We start from the raw sequence: 19,959 nt of genomic DNA on the forward strand, positions 1-19,959 counted from the left end.
TTCCTTTTCTTGCCTTCCTTCTTTCCTTCCTTGCTCACTTGTTATACATGAATGGGTAGCAGAGATGGGTTGCTCCTGGTTCGGGCAAACTGGTAGTAGTGGTAGCGGGAGGCTCCGCCCACTCACCCAGACACTTCTGAGTATGCACAGAAGCATCCACGGTAATAAAAAAATTGGCAACCCATCTCTGATAGGTAGCTAATAACCACCTAAAAACATTGACAAAGTAACAGAACAGCAGTGCAGTGTAAAATTTTTCAAATGATATGGAGACGTTGATATGCATGCTTTGGATATGATTGTTCAGCCAGATCTGCATTCCTCCAATGATAGCATACTCCAGTCATATTAAACCCTTAAATAACAACGCGTGGCCATAGAAGCAAGACATACTGTAGAACTTCATTCATTAGGTTTAATAGCAGCAAAGTAAGATACAAAATCTTAGAAACTGACCTCCAGCCCTCACTTATTAGATTTTCCTTTCTCTATTGCTATAGTGTAAGGGGTCATAGAAATAGCAGTCTTTGTGACAATAATGTTCCAGCATATCTTGCCTCACCCATATAACTGCTATAACTTATTGCTCTCCAAGTAGATTCAATAAATTAGTACAAAAAGATAATTAAATTAAGACATGTCAATAATGATTTAATAAATAGGAATATATGAATTCTAAGAAGTGGCAGAAATACATTTCAAAAGCATCAAAATGTTTTATAAATTAGGATCAATTATATCTGATTAGTTTGGAATGGAATTATAGTAAAATTCAGACTTGTCAATTTTTAAATTAGGATGAGAGAATCCACTCCTCCAGTGATAGTACTCTCTTTACATGCAAAATACTTTCATCCACATAATATGTAAGCTAAGATCATTTTTTTTAGTATTCTAAAGGATTCCTCTTAATACCAACTTACACAATCTTTTTCAAGGTCTCCAATCCATCCATTTCAGTCCCATTGCTGGAGCTTCATAAAAAATAGTTTTCTGATTGCCTACAATGTTTCTGTTTAAAGAATCCCCAATAGTAGTACTCCAAAATATGTGTGTGTGTGTGTGTGTGTTTGTGTGTTTTCATAGATTTTCACGGGTGTAGGAATGCTGGTCTTGTTGCATTCGGGTCTTTTCCCGTGAAAGATTGAGATTGTCTTGGCAACGTTTCGGCAAGGTCTCACTCGCCATCTTCAGGAGACGAGTGAGACCTCGCTGAAACATTGCCAAGACAATCTCAATCTTACACGAGAAAAGACCCGAATACAACAAGACCAGCCTTTTGGAATGTGAATGGTATTTCAATAGCATCCGAAGGAGTGGAAAGCGGAAGATTGTAGGATTCTCAGAATATGTATGAAGATAGCCCAATGCAACTTTGCTTGTCAAGATGCATTGTTTCCGAAACCTTTTTGGTTAGTCTATTTATTATATAATCTATTTCATCTGAGTCTAGTTCAGTGGTCTTCAAACTTGGCAGGTTCCGGGACCTCTGTCTAGTTAGTATGTAGGTTTACATACACTTTTTCTAGCTAGGGTTCTTGCAATGTCCAATTGTTGCAGCCAAGGCTTCTCTTTAAATTCACTGCAATAAAAGATATAGACACGTGTTACCTTTGCAGCCACATATAAGGTATCAATTAATTATACATACATGCAAAAGTAAGAACACCCCAACTATTCCATCATTTACAAAGTGATAATGTTGAGGCTGGACACCTAGTAAGCATTATTAGAAAACATACCCTGAAAATAAAGACAAATATCTGGGAGAAGTCCAGTCTGTGATATGTTATTTATGCTTGCATTCAAATGATACAGTTGGCTATTGTAATTGCATAGAGTTTGATAAATAGACAGTATATAAAGGTAAAGGTTAATCTTCAAACCAAAGTAGTACCTATTTATCTACTCACATTTGCATGCTTTCAAACTGCTAGGTGGGCAGGAGCTGGGGCCAGTAACAAAAGTTCACCCTGTCACATACTAGAGCTGTCAGCTTTCCAGCGGTTTTTAACTGCTGAGCCATCACCCCTCCTCAATATATGTCTCATAAAATAAGTAAAAATAAATTGGTTGCTAAATTAATGTATTTTTGAATTTGAGATACTGCACAGAACAGTAAACGAATCCATCCACTTTATTTGATTCCCTAACCTCTTCTCAGAAGCTTCTCCCAACAGGAAATGGTGGAAACTTGACAGAAATGTTGTTTAATGAAGTGGATCAAAAACATTTTTGGATCCACACTTTAGTTTTATTTAATAGTTTTTAAAATATATATATTTCATGATTCGGCAAATCAGCTAAAATCAACGTGCTCAGCCTTCACTTAGACTCCCACTTTTCTGTGATTATAGTTTCCTGAATTTACTGTTGCCACTTGATGGCAGTATCTATTCATCAGAATGTTTATATTTTCAGCAGCTCCTCCAAATGATAATTATAATTGGCAATAATATGAGATGATTATAATTGGCAATAATACCCAATGATTAATTATGAAACCCTCCTCACTTTTTTAAAACATCTAAATGAAACTGGTGGGATAGGTGGCTCATCACATAGGTTCTGGTATCATCGGCATGCTAATGATGTCCAGTTATTTACCTTTGCCCCAGGTTGAACAGGTGATGTGGTGAACTCTGTATCATTTGTAAAATGTTTTGAATACTTCTGTCACACAAAAAGGGCTCAAGGCTATGTAGACTGTAGCCTACATGCAGGCCTCTCAGCATTTAGGTTGATGCCCCCCTGGCACTGTGAAATCACATTGTCAATTATGGCAACACATCACTATTTTTTGCCACAATTTTTCAAGCTCAATTTTGGGATTGAGGCACCTCTTTAAGACTGGGAATGGAAGCATATGTCCCCATAAGAGTAAAAAAAACATCTGATGCTACTTTTCAATTTATATATTTCTGAATAAAGACTGACACATACCTGGCTATAGCTAAGCAGTAAATTGCATTCTCTCTTGGAGTTCTTCCACAGTATTCTGAAAATGACTCCAGAGAAGGATTTAGCAGAAACTCTACATTAGGTATGGAATAATAGTAAGCTGGCTTGAGGAGAGAATTAGAAGGTAGAGGAACTCTTGCTAAACACATATTTTGGTCCATATATTCTTCATTAAGCTGTGAGTTCTTCTTTCTAGGCTTCTTTTTTTGCCAGTGTCTATCTTTGTTATCTCTCTTCTTTGCACCTGCCACTGGAGGTAATCTAACATTTTTCGCTTTGAGGTACATATCAGATATGGTCAAATGGTACTGAGATTGCTCATGTTGAAACTGATTATTTAAATCTGGCAGTATGCAACCTCTGTTGCTTGCATGTTTGAACATGGCTGAGCAAAAACCTCTGGAGGTCATTTCTGGTTTTGTGAAACCGTCCACAAAGACAACATCCCCAACTCGTGTTCTGAAGACTGCAGCAGGGTTGCACTTCTTGGCTGAATAGATGTTATTTTGAGATTTAAGAAGCCACAGCTTTAGCTTAATATAGATTTTCATGGGCAGAGAGAATGTAGGATAAGAAACCACGGACCATAACTTGGTGACTAAATACAATACACAATCTTTATGTCTATGCTGGATACACAGCTGCAATGGAGTTTGCCCTGCAGAATTTTTGCATTCAAGGGATAAGGCAGTGGAATTAACAAATGCTTTCAGTATCATAAGTTGGCCTGCTTCTGCAGCTGCATGAACAGGACATTTCATGTTGTCAGAATGATCATCTTCCTGACACCATTCACGATAAGGATGTACACCAATTGCTTCAGTGGGCTTCACTCCCTTTTTCAAGAGCCAGATTGAAACCTGAAGGTGTCCGAAAAAAGCTGCCATGTAAAGAGCTACTCTCTTTTGATATCTGAAACAATATGTGTGTAAAAAAATAATTAGCAATGTAAAGAATAGTATAGCATTTCCAAAATCACAAGCATAATCAAAATTACACTACAGAAGGCATTATGCATTTACATATAGTAGTCCCTGATATAACCCAAATGTCAGAGTTCCTGAAAACCCCAATTCCAATGAAGCTCCAAGACAGGCAATTTCTCAAAGCTCTCATTTTTTAGAGTAGGTATACAGGCGCAATTGGGAAAACCCAAATCTGAGATTTCCGGGCTTTCCCAGAAAGCCAAACCCATCCCCTGCACCCATCACCTCCGTCCAGTCCCAATCCATTCCAACGCCCCAATGTTAATATGACTTCCAAAGCTGACACCAGCACTATGATTGATAAGTAACAACCAGCACTCTGAAATGGCCTTGAAGGCTTATTGTAACCAATGCTGCAAAGGCAAAATAGGTATTATCTTGCAATAGAAGAATTGACCTTCTTGATTTTAACTTTCACTTTCTTTCCGCCTATTCCCTCTATCCTTCAGTTCTTGCCACTTAATGACCATCTTGGAACAAACATTCTAATCTAAAATTAAACTTGATTTTGAAAAGTGTATGTTGGCTCTTCATACCTGAGTATTGGTTCTTCCTTTGACAGATAGTACTGAATCTTGGGTTTGTTTCCTAGGATACAGCTGGTCAAGAATTCTCTCCATCCATCCCAAACATCCAAACGAAGAGTTGTGCCTGTTAATAGAAAACATTGTTATTTATTTCTGTTTCAATCTTTGTTGGCTAGAAGGTACCATTCATTCTCTTCTGAAGTACTAGATTTTAATATCTGTAGTAGCCGAGAAGCTGAAAATCACATGAACAATAGCAGGAAAAGTGAAGTTTAGATTTAGAAAAGGACTTATTTACATAATTTTATGGACACAATGTAAAATTGAATCAACATTAATTCAGAAGAATAGCTAAATTATCTAATGATAAACGTCCTTCAAAATGTTAAATTTCATTTGCTTATTACCAGTTGCTTATGTTCTAACGTTTTTAAATCATCAACTATGTGCCAGAATTAGGATTTGAAGACTGAAGAGATAGTAAAATGACACTGCCAAATATGAAAACCTTATTTCATTTTCTCTCAGTAAAAGTGTAAATATTTCTTATAATATAGTTCTGTATATGTCCACTCAAAAATAGCTTGCTTTAGATTCACTGAGACTCATCAACCGTCCCAGATAAAGAAATCAGGACTACAATTTTGAGTCACCAAGGTAAGATTTGAAGGTCCTGTACTTATCAACTAAAAACAGATATAATATACAAACAGTCTTTTACCTATATCTAACTGATAATCATTTGGAGTATTGCAGTCAAACATCTCCCTGCCCTCTGGAGTCCTGAGACAATAAATGCTACTTGGAAAACCACATTTCAAGGTCACTAAAGTTTTCAGCTGTGAAACCTTTGATGAAAAAAGATACATCCTTCCCATTATGGGCAATCTTTCATGAGTGACCGGGTTGTATACATAGAAAATTGGCTTGTCTTCTTCCTGGTGGAGAAAACAACATTAATTAACAAGAAACATAATGTATATGACACGTCTTCAATAATTTAGTTCCCTTCAGATTTCTTGAACTGCAGCACTACATTTCTACAATTGTTGAACTACAAAATTAAAATTCCTAGTTAGAATGTCCAAATATTTGGTGGAAATTGATTTGAGAAGGGCAATTTTAAATGTATGTGCAAAAATAAAATCTCCCTCACATACATAGCTAAAGTAGTTAAGCGTTATGTCACAATTTGGTAAGGAGGTAACAATTTCTTATCAACTATAATTAAAATAAATTAGATTGTCTTTTTTTCCCTCCCGATTCTACCCAACTTGTGAAGTATTCCCTTATGCTACTCAAAGAACAAACGCAGGCATAGGCTTGAAAAATGCTGTATATGCTCTGAGAATTAGGTTTAAAATTACACCTTCCTAAAACCAGTTCTGGTAATCTTTGGGTAACTTTAACATTCATTTACTCTGGCTTAATTTCCATCTCCAGAATGAGAAGAATTGCTAATATGCTTCTCAGAATGAAAATATACAGAAAGAAATCATATAGAATATTTTCCACAATCAAAAGAGCTGTAGCAATGGAAGTGCTTATTTCTCATGTGGGATCTAAAGCTTAGTAATTACTTCTGAAATTACTAATGAACTTGTATGAATGCAGTTCCTTTCCAGTCTAATTTTTTTGCCTGCTTATTTAGAAATTAAGTCTTGCTGCACGCAAAGACTAGATTGAGAAAAAGACAGCAGCTCTAATACATTTCTTGTTTTTATGTACTATGTACCAAGTAATGCCATGCCAAGAACAATAATTTTGGCTAACTAACTCCTGAACTAATAAAATAAGCAAGACAGCAGCAATAATTTATGGTTTCTCAATTTAGTTGCAAGTAATTTTCCCTTCCCTGTTTATATATTAACTTCAAAGAAACAATGAGAATTCCTTATTTTCTTTCCTCTTTGAAGAAAAGGCATTAACATCATGACACAGCAATTCCTTATTTACATTTAAAAAAATAATGTGCAATTGTGGCACATAAGTCACATATCACATTTTCACACTGCACAATCATGGTATAACCATGATTTACTGAAGGTTCTAGCTTGCACAAAATTATGTATGTATCCTTCTGTTCTTTAAGGAGGCAGAAAAGTATGAGAGTAATTAATTTTGTAAGATCAGTAAAACCATGTCCAAAAATAGTTCAAGATTTGTGGGGCAACAGAGAGGTAGGTATTGGGGGAAGCAGAAGGAAGTTCACAAGGCATATCAGGAAAATTCCCTCCCATAAGCACTTGGTATGAACTCCATAATGACTGCCAAAAAAACCTGAAATATGCCTTTTGTACTTGTTTCTCAATACACAAATACATAATTCCGACTATCATGGGATTTGTGTTGCAATGTCATTATATACTTTCTCATTTTCTCCTGTCACTTGGGCCCGTTTCATCCCCAGACAAGCCTCCATCCCACTGGGCTATGTTTAGAATTGAATTCAAACATTCCTTGTAGGACTAGCTGCAGGGGAGGAGGAAAGATTGTGAAAGTTGGTGTTTTGGGTGTGCAGCTTTGTGCCTTACAATACAACCTTGACTCAAACTGAAACCTATCATCTGGGCATGAGATTAAGACTGTGGAATGAGGACAGTTTTAAAATGCTCTAAAACAGTTAGTGGATATTTTCATGCTGCACTTAAGGGATGTAAGGTTAAGTTATGTTTGTTTGGGTTTTTTTGCAAATCAAAATAGTAACTTTTGTTTGCTTGGCTAATTTACTCTTGCTGCTGCTACCATACTGTATGAGTCTATCAGATTCTACCACTGACTGTTTTATTTGCTGAAGGTTTCATTAAACCTGATATACAAATCCATCCATCATTCTTAATCACTCTTATTGGGAATAGTATCATGCTATGTGCCACATACACTGATGGAGAAGAACTGATGAACAAGTCAAGTTTTAGAATACATGGCATATTAAGACACACAAAACATGTAATTTTTTGTTTGAAAGAACTTCTTAAAATGTTTATAAGTTCATTGCAATCAAAGTGAGACTAAGGATTCTCACAGTCTTTATGCATTCTGCTTTATTATTTGAAGATTACTGTATTTCATTTGAAGACCAGGTTCTCCTCATTACACTTAAGTGATGCTAGCACAAGTTCTATAACGTAGAGAGAGAATTTCTGTATTAGGCAGCCTTTTTGTTCTTTTTAAATCATACCTTGATGACACATTTAATTGAGGAAGAAACTGTAATGCCTACATCAGCAAGTACCCAGTTGTCCTTCAGCACTGCTCCTGCATATCTCAGCTCCAAGTATCTCCTGCCTTGTTTGTCTTCAGAAAGTGGAACATGAAAATAATCCTTAATAGAAGAAAACAGATTATTTTTTTAATAAAAAAATCCATAAACATTAAAAGTTCAAAGTAAATATCCAAGTTATTATTCAATAACCATAGTTGTAGGAACAATGGAGAAAGATTGGAACTCAGAGCTATTTAGTCTGTTTCCCTGGCATGTAAATGCAGAGTTGGAGAACCCTTTTCTAAATTATGTAAAACAACTATCAGTGTGAACCAGTTTCCCTCATCCTGTCACTCTCTATTGCCCCAGACCTCAATTCCTCTTATCCCAGACAACATCCTATATAGAAGTTAAAGTCCAATGCATTCAGAGGGCAAGGATTTGAAGAAAGCTAATGCAAACATTAAGCTAGATAAATCAGTGATATATTTTGGTGTAAGGTACTTTCCTATGCCCATAACTAATATAAACATGTCACAGTCCACCCTGAGATTAAACACAATTTAAGCAGAGCAAAGTGAAAAGCAACTCTCGCATAGAATGAATGGCAAGTGTCAATATTGCTTCTATATAGTGAAAGACACTGCTTTATTTTTTAGAAGCATGAATGAGAAGAACGTGTACCTTGAGCAAAGGCACATAATAATAATGCACAGATTCTGTTACTAATTTCTTAGAGATACCAAGAGTTGTAGCTCAGCAGTTACAGGGTTCCCTAGTCTTGTTTTATAAAGTGCCTAGAGGTTATAAATATGGTTAAGATTTAACATTATCTCAATACTGCTGTTCCTCTTAGAACAGCCCCTGATATTTACCATTAATATAAACTGACAGCAAACCGCACTGCTTACTAGCAATGATGATGTTGGGTAATGAAACTTCTGCAAAAAACAAAACAAAAAACAAGCAAGCTCAGAGAGCACCAAGGACCCTTCAGTTTACCATTAAATCAAAGAGGTTGGATTAAGAACACTCGATGAGGCAGGATTTTTTATATCAGCTCTATGGCACAGTTATTCCAGTTTTTGATCTTCCCTTTACTTGCCCTTTGATAAATAATATGGTACAAGCAGGGATGTATGTTGCAATAGACAGATTAGCATCTTCTACAAGATAAACTCATGGGCAGTTTACAATGGATTACAATAGTTGTCAAGAATCCCACATGTTTACCAGTTCCACTCCGTCTTCAAAATTCTCTGAATAAAATTCTAGGACTACATAGCTAAAATTAGCTAAAATTTTGAATCAGTAACAACAAATGATTTCTGCTCTTGTACTAGAATCAATGTGAATGGCCCCATTGTACTTTCAGTGGAAGATGCAGTACCAGATCCTGTACTCTGCTGTTTCTGTGTGGAGCATCTTAGCACCAGGCTCTGTTCTGTTAATACTAATGGCTTGAATTTTTTTATTATGCATTCTGTTTTTAAATCTATGTTGTTGTTTTAACAGAATGGATTCTACTACTCTATAAGTAAAGTTACATAGGACTGTTTTAGTTGCAACCCTATGGCCACAGTCAGGCTTCTCTAAATTCTACTGTGTAGCTACAGTTGATCCTTCATGGTGTGATAAATAGTTTTAATGGCAAGAAGAAAAGAGTCCTCAAACAAAAAAAAAATCTGCAATTCCTAGCAGTTAAAATGCCTCTCTCTGTGTGTGTCTGTGTGTGTTCTATATTCCAGGATTAAGTCCTTGATTTGTTTTCCTTTTACCTTTTGCAATACTGTGGTATTCTCTTCATGGTCAGGGAAAGCAGCTGCAATTGAGGAATGGTTATATAATCATTATCTCCAGGTTGAAAAGTGTATGGTCCCCTCCTTGCTAGTTTCAGCCCTTATATTTCCTTAATTGGGAATCCCCTTGAATTGAATAGGGCCGTGATGGCGAACCTATAGCACGTGTGTCTGAAGTGGCATGTAGAGCCATGTTACCTGGCAGCATGGTGTTGCCCATTCCTCTTCCAGGTTTCTGGCGCACAACGATCAGCTGGCGTGCATGTTGTAGTGCTGGAAACTGGAAGAGCTGGTCTTCCGTTTTCCTGCATGAGCATGTGCATTGGCCAGCTGATCATCACGCATGCATGCGCGTCGGAAACCAGAAGTTCATTTTTGGACACGTCCATGCCCTCTGGGCAGCTCATCATTTAGAATAAACGTTAAAAGGAATACAGAGTGTCCATACTCTTTGTATGTACTGTAGCTATTTGCTATGCTATATTAATTCATGCTATCATATAGATATGGGTTTAATGGTGGCATAATAAATTATGAAGATGAAAAAGAATGATGTTTTACTTTTCCATTCTTTTCCACCCAACAGAATGTTGGAAAGGAACTCTGTTGAGACACTCAGGACTTTATTCATCTGTTTGTATGTTTATCAGCAAGGTAATTCTGCAAAAACCGAATAGAACATGACAACATTTGGAGGGGAGACTTGGGGGGGGGGGGAGAGGAATGGAGTTTAAATAAGGCCAAATTAAGATTGGGGCTGCAGAGAAAAACATGTAGGAAAAATAAAATTCCCCAGTGTATATCTATAAGGGAATCAGTTGGGCAGTTGCTCAGAATGCTGCTGACTGTTTCATTCTAAGCCTGCTTTCTCACATGACTCAGAGCAGAGCTATTATAAAGGAGTTGAAAAAAATCCCAAAAGTTCTGCACGCTTTCTCTACCTGGTTTGTATTCTGCAATTAAAGGAAATGGGACTCAACCATAAACACATGAATCCTTAGGCTCCACCCTATGTAGTTCAACTCCAATGAATTTTGTGTAAATATGGTAGTCATGTAGCTCGTGTTACTAGTTATTTACTTTTTTCCCCCTTTGTTAACCTCTCACATTCAAACAAAACAAACAACCCTCCCATATAATGAATGTAGAAAGAGAGTGTTTTCAAATTATTTGCAGACTGGTTTTGTATAAAGTAACTGTTCAAAAGGGAAAAGAGAAGTCATAAGACAATTCTAGTTTCATATACTGTAACTTAGTGATGGTAACTTAAACAAGAAGCAAGGCAACAACAGTTCCTTGTTTCACAAAAAGCTTTGCATATGCCATAAAAGAGGTTTATTTTTCTTAATTTTGGCAGTGAATTTTATTACTGATTTTAATTTTTCACAGGGAGAGAAAGTCAAAAGTTCTAAAAAGGAAGCAATTTGATAAAGATCAACCTCTTACCTTTATCATCAGTTTTACATCTTGCACAGTGTTCTCTGGTGAAATGTCAAAAGACTCACAGAGCCCTTCAAAAGCGACAAATATCCTCATTTTGAAAGATGTTATTTACATTCCTCAAATGACTTTAATAAGCTTCATCTTACCACAATAGAAGGGGGGGGGGAATCCCAATTTTGAAAATATCCAGTCTAAACTTGCATATTCTCGTTTAAAAGCAAAAAGTAGTCTGGAAAATACTCAGCCAGCCCATGGAATCTGAAAACAGGAAGAAGAATTTGATCAAAGGCTGAACTGAAAAGAAAAAAAAAGTTTGCTTTACAAACCTAATTAAACTCCCAAAGCACGTATTGACCAAGGCAAGCAGGAACAAGATTTTAGCATGTATATATGCCTGCTGCTCCCAGCCAATCATGCAGCAGTATTTGCTCAATTATATTTATCTAAGCTCAAAATACAGTCTCTTGACTTAAATTAGTATATATGTTTACTCAACTGTTCAGAACAATCTTCAAACTTTCTAATGAAATCTAAGCTTTGTACTCATGTTACCATAACAACTTGGTAAACCTGTTAATGTGACTAGCCTTGCCCGCTTAGTTTGGAAACCAACAGGATCTGCCAACAGCTTGAGATTTTCAGGGTCATATAAGCAAGAAAGATGTTAGCGGGGGGGGGGGGAGAAATGTATATCTATTTTATATTCTTGTATTCTATCATTTCCTTTAGAAAAGGGAAATATGTTCCTGAGTGTAAGGAGGGAAAAGATTCTGGGGGAGGACCCCAGGCTTCACAGCTTTCTGAAAGGCCAAGAGATTTGGCCGCCCCCTGGTTATCAGGCAGGAAAGTGACAGAATATATGTCAATAAACACACTCAACAACTCATAGGACATCAGCTTCTCAATGCTAAATCATTCACAAAGCATTTCACTTACTCTCATCATTTGTTAATTCCTGAAGAATTCACCAATCAGCCTTCAACATTATATTCACACAAAACATTCCACAATACAGGCTTATTCTGGAGCAGAAACTGTACAATGAGCATTTTTGCATTCATATATTACTCAATGACTTACTAAAAAGCACAAACATGGTTTACACACCAATGTCTAGCATAAAACCCTTTCCAAATATTGCCTCTTGCTACCTTTTATATTCTTTCAATCAGATTTTTGCCAAATAGCTTTACAGGTACGTTTAGTAATCTAATTAATACACCATTTTTCTACAAAATATTTTAATATTTTTTCAGTGAATCATTGAAAATCCGAGTATTTTCCCTTTTCTGAGGTTGAATTTACTTACAGAATCAAGCACAATACTCTACTTTTTAGTTCAAAAACCATCCCTTTAATAAATTCTCCTTCAGTAAAAAAAATTGAAAATTGCTGTGTTCTAATTTCCCAATAAAAAGGGTTGAAAATTACTGTTGTCTAGTTGATAATACCATGTTTCCCTTAAAATAAGACAAAGACTTATTTTCTTTTGACCCCTGAAATAAGCGTTCCACCTTCTTTTCGGGGAGGTCTTATTATTTTTGAGGTGCAGGAGGCGCTGCTGAGCATGGTCACCTCATGGCTGCTTTTGTGCTGCAATATTTTCAGGGAGGGCTTATTTTAGTGCATGCGCTCAAAAGCCCAATTAGGCTTATTATCCGGGGAGGTCTTACTTTCAGGGAAACAGGGTAGCAGAAGTACAATAGTTTTGACTTCCCTCAATGAGAGAAAAGGGGAAGCATAACTCTTTTCCCTTTTCTGTAAAAAACAAAACAGGAATTGGAGTTTACTGGAGAAATATTGAAGTGAAACATTGAGAATGAAACTATTTTGATTCATGGTTCCATTTATTGCTGGAACTGTTATTATTGTTCTGTAAATCCTATTGTCTGATATAAATTTATATCATATTTTCAGGCCTTTTTCATTTCATGCACATCTTGCCTCTAAAAAGCTGAATCCAAAACTGCCCTTGATTATCTTTCCATCTCTATGGTCTGGAAGAAAGTCTGGATGTCCCTCTGTTTGAAGGGAGACATTCTGCCTTAACTCCAACTTCTTTATATATCCTGATTTTTTAAAATTTGGAACCCCAATAACAGGATTTCTCTCATTCTTTTTGTTGTGGTTGTTGGAAAGACTATTATCTATCTAAAAAGTGGAATGAAGATGCCGTTTAATAAAAAATAATAATTTAATATAAAATATGCATGAACTACATTTTTGCCCTCTTTTCGCACTTACATCCTAAAATCCTTTTAGGATTATTATTATCCCAGTTTAGTCACTTATAAGAATTAAAACAAGATCTACAATGTTTGTTATTTTTAATAAATTTACCACAACAATCAAAACAAATGTTTGATTTACTATATCAATCAAAACAAACATTCTTTCATCTGTTCATTAGATTAGGAATATTTTAAGGATTTGACAATGATTGAAAGGATTTCCCCCCCCTAAATTTGCAAAAAAAAAGTTATACATTCTAATTAGCAGTAGAGAAACAGCTAAATGATGAGCGGTTTTCAAATTTTTAGGTGCCCCCCCCCTACCTATCCTTGTTGCACTTAAAAGTTTGTTAATATTTAGGCCAGATCTTCCTGATATAGCACCCACAATTATTACTTTTTGGTTTTTTAAAAGTTTTTTATTTAAAAAAATGTTTTACAAATATATCAATGCGTGAACAGTGTGGCAAATACAAAAAAACTAATAAAATTAATCATAATTATTACATTCAGCTGGCTTATATATTTCTAATAATAATACATATTTATATTAAGATGCAGTCTGTCATTATTCAATTATTCTATGTTTTCTCTTGTTATTGTTCTTTTTTTATTATAGAGAAATGTATAAACATTCCTCCTTTCTCTTACTTCTATCTCTTATTCTAGATTTTAATTATGTCACCGTTTATTAAAAGACATTTTCTTTCTATCCTACCTAATTTCTAGTCATGTCACCTACCTAAGAAAAGAAAAGAGAAAAAGAAAAGCAAATCAGAACAACAATAAAGAACAATCATCTATCCATTGTCTCTTGCCTGCTTCAATACTTTAATTGCTATGCTTTTTTTGACTTGCCTCCCATATTCCTCTCTTGAATCTTTCTCTGCATCTACTTTTTGGCTGTTCAATCTAGGTATTTCTCTCATCTGTACCCTCTTCCACTGCTTAATTTCCAAAATTTCTGCCAGGCCCCTGTCTCCCTTTCGCAAGTATCTTCCTGTATTCCTTGTTGCACTTCAAAAAGTTTGTTAATATTTAGGCCAGATCTTCCTGATATAGCACCCACAATTATTACTGTATCTGCAGATACTTCCCTGAGCATATCTGAGATTTTCCTGTTCTTCTGTATTTTAGGAAGGGTTTTAAAAACACACACACACACAGAGAAAAACTATTTAAGTGATTGTAGGAAGTTATCACCCACCCTTCTCCTAGAGAAATGAAATATCCTGGAAAATATTAAAAAGGCAGAATATTATATTTCCTTGGATCAAAAATGGGGAAATATGTTTTGGGCAGGAAACAGACTCACTCTTAATAGTCCCCACCTTTGTCAATGGGCCATTAAAAAAGCCTGGATCAGTCTATTCTACCTAACAAAAACCCTTCCCCTTCAGCTCCAGGGTGATGGGATTAAGCCATGATAGTATTAGCCCTTTACCCAACTCACCACATGGCATCTGGGAACTGAACCAAACCTGGACTCAAGACAGTCTACAGAGTTGCCCCTGCATGGCCCCATGGGAGTCTGATAACCAAACAGAATAATACAATACAATAATATAATAGCAGAGTTGGAAGGGACCTTGGAGGTCTTCTAGTCCAACGCCCTGCCTAGGCAGGAAACCCTATACCGTTTCAGACAAATGGCTATCCAACATCTTCTTAAAGACTTCCAGTGTTGAGGCATTCACAACTTCTGGAGGCAAGCTGTTCTACTGATTAATTGTTCTAACTGTCAGGAAATTTCTCCTCAGTTCTAAGTTGCTTCTCTCCTTGATTATGTTGCTTCTCCCATTGCTTCTTGTTCTCCCTCAAGTGCCTTGGAGAATAGTTTGACTCCCTCTTCTTTGTGCCAACCCCTGAGATATTGGAACACTGCTATCATGTCTCCCCTAGTCCTTCTTTCTATTAAACTAGACATACCCAGTTCCTACAACCGTTCTTCATATGCTTTAGTCTCCAGTCCCCTAATCATCTTTGTTGCTCTTCTCTGCACTCTTTCTAGAGTCTCAACATCTTTTCTACATCGTGGTGATCAAAACTGAATGCAGTATTCCAAGTGTGGCCCTACCAAGGCATTATAAAGTGGTATTAACTCTTCACTTGATCTTGATTCTATCCCTCTGTTTATGCAGCCTAAAACTGTGTTGGCTTTTTGGCAGCTGCTACACATTGCTGGCTCATATTTAAATGGTTGTCCACTAGGATTCCAAGATCCCTTTCACAGTTACTACTGTTGAGCAAGGTATCACCTATACTGTACCTGTGCATTTCGTTTTTGTTGCCTAAATGTAGAACCTTACTCGTTTCACCATTGAATTTCATTTTAATAGATAATGCCCAATGTTCACGTTTGTCAAGATCCTTCTGTATCTTAAGCCTATCTTCTGGAGTGTTGGCTATTCCTGCCAGCTTGGTGTCATCTGCAAATTTGATGAGTTCCCCATTTATTCCCTCATCCAAATCATTAATGAAGATGTTGAAGAGTACTGGGCCCAAAACAGAGCCTTGGGGTACTGCACTGCATACTTCCCTCCATGCAGTTCCATTGAGGACTACACGTTTAGTGTGGTTGGTCAGCTAGTTACAAATCCATCTGTTGGTGATGCTGTCTAACCCACATTCTTCTACTTTATCTAGTAGTAGGTTATGGTCTACCTTATCAAATGCGTTACTGAAGTCCAAGTAAACTATATCGATGGCATTCCTCTGGTCCACTAATTTTATCACATTATCAAAGAATGCAATAAGATTAGTCTGGCATGATCTGTTTTTGACAAACCCATGTTGGCTTTTGGCTATTACTTTGTTTGCTTCTAGGTGTACACTAATTCGTTGCTTGATTATCTTTTCCAGAATCTTTCCTGGTATTGAGGTCAGGCTGATTGGTCTGCAGTTTCCTGGATCTGTTTTTTTCCCTTTTTTGAAGATGGGAACCACATCAGCTCTTTTCCAGTCCTCTGGTAGTTCCCCAGTGCTCCAGGATCTCTGAAAGATATAGTTCAGTGGTTCTGAGATCTTGTCTGCCAGTTCCTTCAGAACCCTGGGGTGTAATCCATCCGGTCCTGGTGATTTGAACTCATCTAGGGTAGACAGGTGCTCACTTACCATTTTCTTCCCTATTTCAACTTGTGTTCCTAAACTGATTTTTGTGGTGCTGTTTTTGATAGATTGGACTGTTTTATCCCTTTGTGTAAAGACAGATGCAAAACATGAGTTAAATAGTTCTGCTTTCTCCCTGTTGCTTGTCACCTTCTTGCCACTTTCTCCCAGCAATGGACCAATTCTTTCCTTAACTTTTTTCTTGTTTTTAACATGTTGGAAGAAACGTTTTCTGTTATTTTTTTACTTTTGTGGCAAGCCTTTCTTCATTGTGAGCCTTAGCTTTCCTCACTTTATCTTTACAGGCTTGGGCTATTTGCTGATATTCTGCCTTAGTTATGTCCCCCACTTTCCACTTTTTATACTTATCTTTTTTGTCTTTCAATTTGTCAGAGAGTTCTTTATGCAGCCATGCTGGTTTCTTTTGGGAGCTGTTATTTTTCTTCTTCATTGGTATTGTGCTAGACTGGGCTTTTGTAATCTCATTTTTCAAAATTTCCCAAGCTTCTTGAGTTGTTTTCTCCTTGAGGATTCTCATCCATGGAATTTTTCCCACGCTCTCTCTAAGTTTATTGAAATTAGCTCTCTTAAAGTCCAAGACTCTAGTTTCACTTTGTTCTACTACTTGTTTTCCCATAATGTTGAATTCCAATATTGCATGTTCATTTGCCCCCAGGGTTCCTGTGGCTTCAACACCTTCTATCATTTCCTCTCTGCTAGTGAGAATCAAGTCCAATATAGCTGATCCCTTGTTCCCTTCTCTACCTTTCGGGAAACAAAGTTGTCTGCTAGATTTGGTATGAACCTGTTGGATCTTCCACTTGGTACAGAGTTGGTTTCCCAGTTGATGTCAGGGTAGTTGAAATCCCCCACTACTATTGTGGTGTGCTTCCTATATACCTTAGTTAGCTGACTAGCAAAAGTCCATCTACTTCCTCTGCTTGGTTGGGTGGCCTGTAGTATAGACCTATGGCAATGTCATTTCCCCCACAACCTTTAATATTGACCCGAATACATCTCTTACACAGGAACAGGAAACAGAGAGGTGGGGCTGAACAGAGAATACAAAGCCAGGAACTTTCAGCCCTTCTTTTGTCTCTTTTCTTCTTCACCCAACATCTTGAAGCATGTGATCACCTTTTTCTGTTCAGGAGCTCAAGCCATGTGATCCTATCTACCATTAAACCATCTTTCCAAGCAGCCTCCATGTTTCCAATGTCTTTTTCCCCACTTGGGAGTTGAACCCAGAAGGACATAAAGCAAACTTGTTTGGTTATTTCTCCCCTCCCAACCACCTTATTTCTAATTATAATTATCTGCAGACTTAAATGTAAGACTTTAAATACTGAAGTGTTTATTGTTAGAATTAGTTACAAATCATTCCTTTGTTGATCTTTTGATTTGCCTCCACAAGAAGCCAAAACAATTTTAAGAATTTGCATCCACTGGTTTCTGAAAGAGAAGTACAAAGAAAACAAGAACAAAGAACGTCTTGCAATGCTATTTTTTTGTGCATTTCCTGTTTCATCCTTTTGCTAGCCCCCAAAAATGATTCAAGCATAAAGCTGCAATATTAAGAATTTTTAAAAAATCCCACTTCTTGCAACTCCAGTTAATTTATAAAAATAAACTCCTTGTTGTAGCTTTGTGTATAAGCCAGCATGTGGCTGGCTGACACCATTATTCCTCTGTAAAGATATCATACAACTTGAACTTTAATCTGCCATTAAGATAGGAAAAAATATGTAGGCGGTCTAATATTTCTTTGGCTACCGCTTGACAAAAATATTTATTTTCAACAGCCATCCCCGCCCCCCCCAATAAAGCTAGTTTACAATTAACAGAAGTAAGAAAATAGATGGTAGGTTACTTCCTTTTACAAGGCAGATTTAAATAGAACAAGTAATCATGTTGTTATCTCATGATAGGAAATGAATTAGTTTGCTTGCTTTCTGTGACGTTAAATACATTTAAGTCAGTCTAACTGACCCAAAGGTGCTTTTTCAAGAGGCAACTGGACTTTCTGGGTTTTTTTTAAAAGATGTTTCACTTCTTATCCAAGAAGATTCTTCAGAAGCCAAACATCTTGAAAAATCAGTAAGTCCAATTGCCTCTTGAAAAAGCACCTTTGGGACAACCATTGCCTGGATGATTGAGAATCTCCATAGACATTCAGTCTAATAATTGACATTAACATACGCATATTTTGAGCAATAGTGTGTCCTATGGGATCTGCGCTCCAAATTTTTTAAAAGGTAAGCAACGCCTTTCATGGCTGAGACTAGCAATTAACCGATTGTTCTTATACTTCCTAACAGGAATATCAGGTTGTTGTACAATTTTTAATGGCTTTAGCACGTGTGCATTTTGATTGTGTTGTTGTTTTGATAATCTGAATGAGGTATTTGCATTAAAAGTATGTCACAGAACTGAATTAAATACTGTATACAAATAATTGCACAGACAACATTAAATGTTATTTAGAGAACTCCTAATTCAATAGAAACTTAATTATTCACAAAATAATGACTCTCTATTTTATACTAAAATTGCATAATATTGATCTCCTCCCTTAAGGTATATTTTATTTTAATCACTAACTGAACTTCATTATCTCCAATGCCCTGACCTGATGCTCTATAAAACTTGTAGCATTTCAATTCCCAGTTTGTGACAAAATGAAGGAATTGTTTAATACTTTAATATTAATCTCTATGTATGAGATTTGAAAAGGATGAAATTTGGAAAGGACATCTTCAACATGTATTCCTTATTAGTTAAATCCTTCTTTTAATTAGGCTTACTTTCTTCAAAATGTCTATAATCCATACCATTCTTTCTCATATCAAAGCATGACTCTATATTCTTTGATATGCTGGGAAGGGGAATTCTTAATATTGAAGATGAAAATAATAATCCCTATATGTTCAAGGCATACTGTTAAAATTCTTAAGATGTTTACTAATACAGAATATTATGAGACACCATTATAGTATATTGGCTGGGAGTATATTATACCATATGCAGAATTCTTGCTATGATTTAGTGCAATACAAATGCATTCAGTTCATAATCTAATATGGATATTTTTTTAATGTTTGAATGCAGCTAATTATAATCTATTTAATAAAGATGACTTATTACTTAATTATTTATGTCATTTTATTTTTTTAATAAAACCAAGTATATCTTAGTCTGATGTGTGAACTGATTCTCTGCTGACTTGTTATGCTGTCCAAAACCAGCCTCTGGTTTGTTTATAGTTAAGTATCTTAACCAAATGAAACATGTTTCAATCATAGGTGTGCATGCTGTGGAAGCACAGCCAGCAGACTCATTAATCTTGCTTTTCAACTTCAGTTTATAGTTTAACATGTTGCATGAATTCTACCAATTATATTTTACTCGGTAAATTAGGATTAAACTATACTTAGCTCTATGTCCAATTGCCTTCAATAGAAAAAAAATCACGTTCATTAGCATTGTACTCCAAAATTAAATTCTGACACAGAGGAAACAACAAATTCCAAGACACCCTCAATTAACCCTAATCGCCTGCCCACTTTTCATTTATCCTCACCTTCCTCCTCTCCTTGCCAATCCTGCATCCCTCGGGAGGTGGCCGCTTCACTCCAGCCCTTCCCCTCCCCAGTAGTCGTCACGTGCGAGCAGCCGTGCGCAAACACCGTCCAGTTTGTG

General features: G+C 36.4%; 1 protein-coding gene across 2 annotated transcripts; it reads right to left on the reverse strand.

Annotated features, from left to right (window-relative positions):
• Nucleotides 1-1,209: 1,209 nt before the first annotated feature.
• ANKUB1 (ankyrin repeat and ubiquitin domain containing 1) lies at nucleotides 1,210-19,899 on the reverse strand. Of its 2 annotated transcripts, none has more exons than XM_032224879.1 (7): nucleotides 19,841-19,899; nucleotides 10,925-11,179; nucleotides 7,656-7,799; nucleotides 5,196-5,412; nucleotides 4,484-4,598; nucleotides 2,944-3,873; nucleotides 1,210-1,582 (listed from the first exon to the last, which is right to left on the reverse strand). In XM_032224879.1, the coding sequence occupies exons 2-7, from the start codon at nucleotides 11,012-11,014 to the stop codon at nucleotides 1,498-1,500; spliced, it is 1,581 nt and encodes a 526-aa protein (XP_032080770.1). In that variant the 5' UTR covers nucleotides 11,015-11,179; nucleotides 19,841-19,899; the 3' UTR covers nucleotides 1,210-1,497. The 2 variants fall into 2 exon arrangements, with proteins under 2 accessions (XP_032080770.1, XP_032080771.1); XM_032224880.1 differs by lacking the exons at nucleotides 10,925-11,179; nucleotides 19,841-19,899 and adding exons at nucleotides 8,555-8,620; nucleotides 9,458-9,514.
• Between the last annotated feature and the right edge of the window lie 60 nt (nucleotides 19,900-19,959).

This window comes from Thamnophis elegans, chromosome 10 (assembly GCF_009769535.1).
Source record: "Thamnophis elegans isolate rThaEle1 chromosome 10, rThaEle1.pri, whole genome shotgun sequence".
Classification (NCBI taxonomy): domain Eukaryota; kingdom Metazoa; phylum Chordata; class Lepidosauria; order Squamata; family Colubridae; genus Thamnophis; species Thamnophis elegans.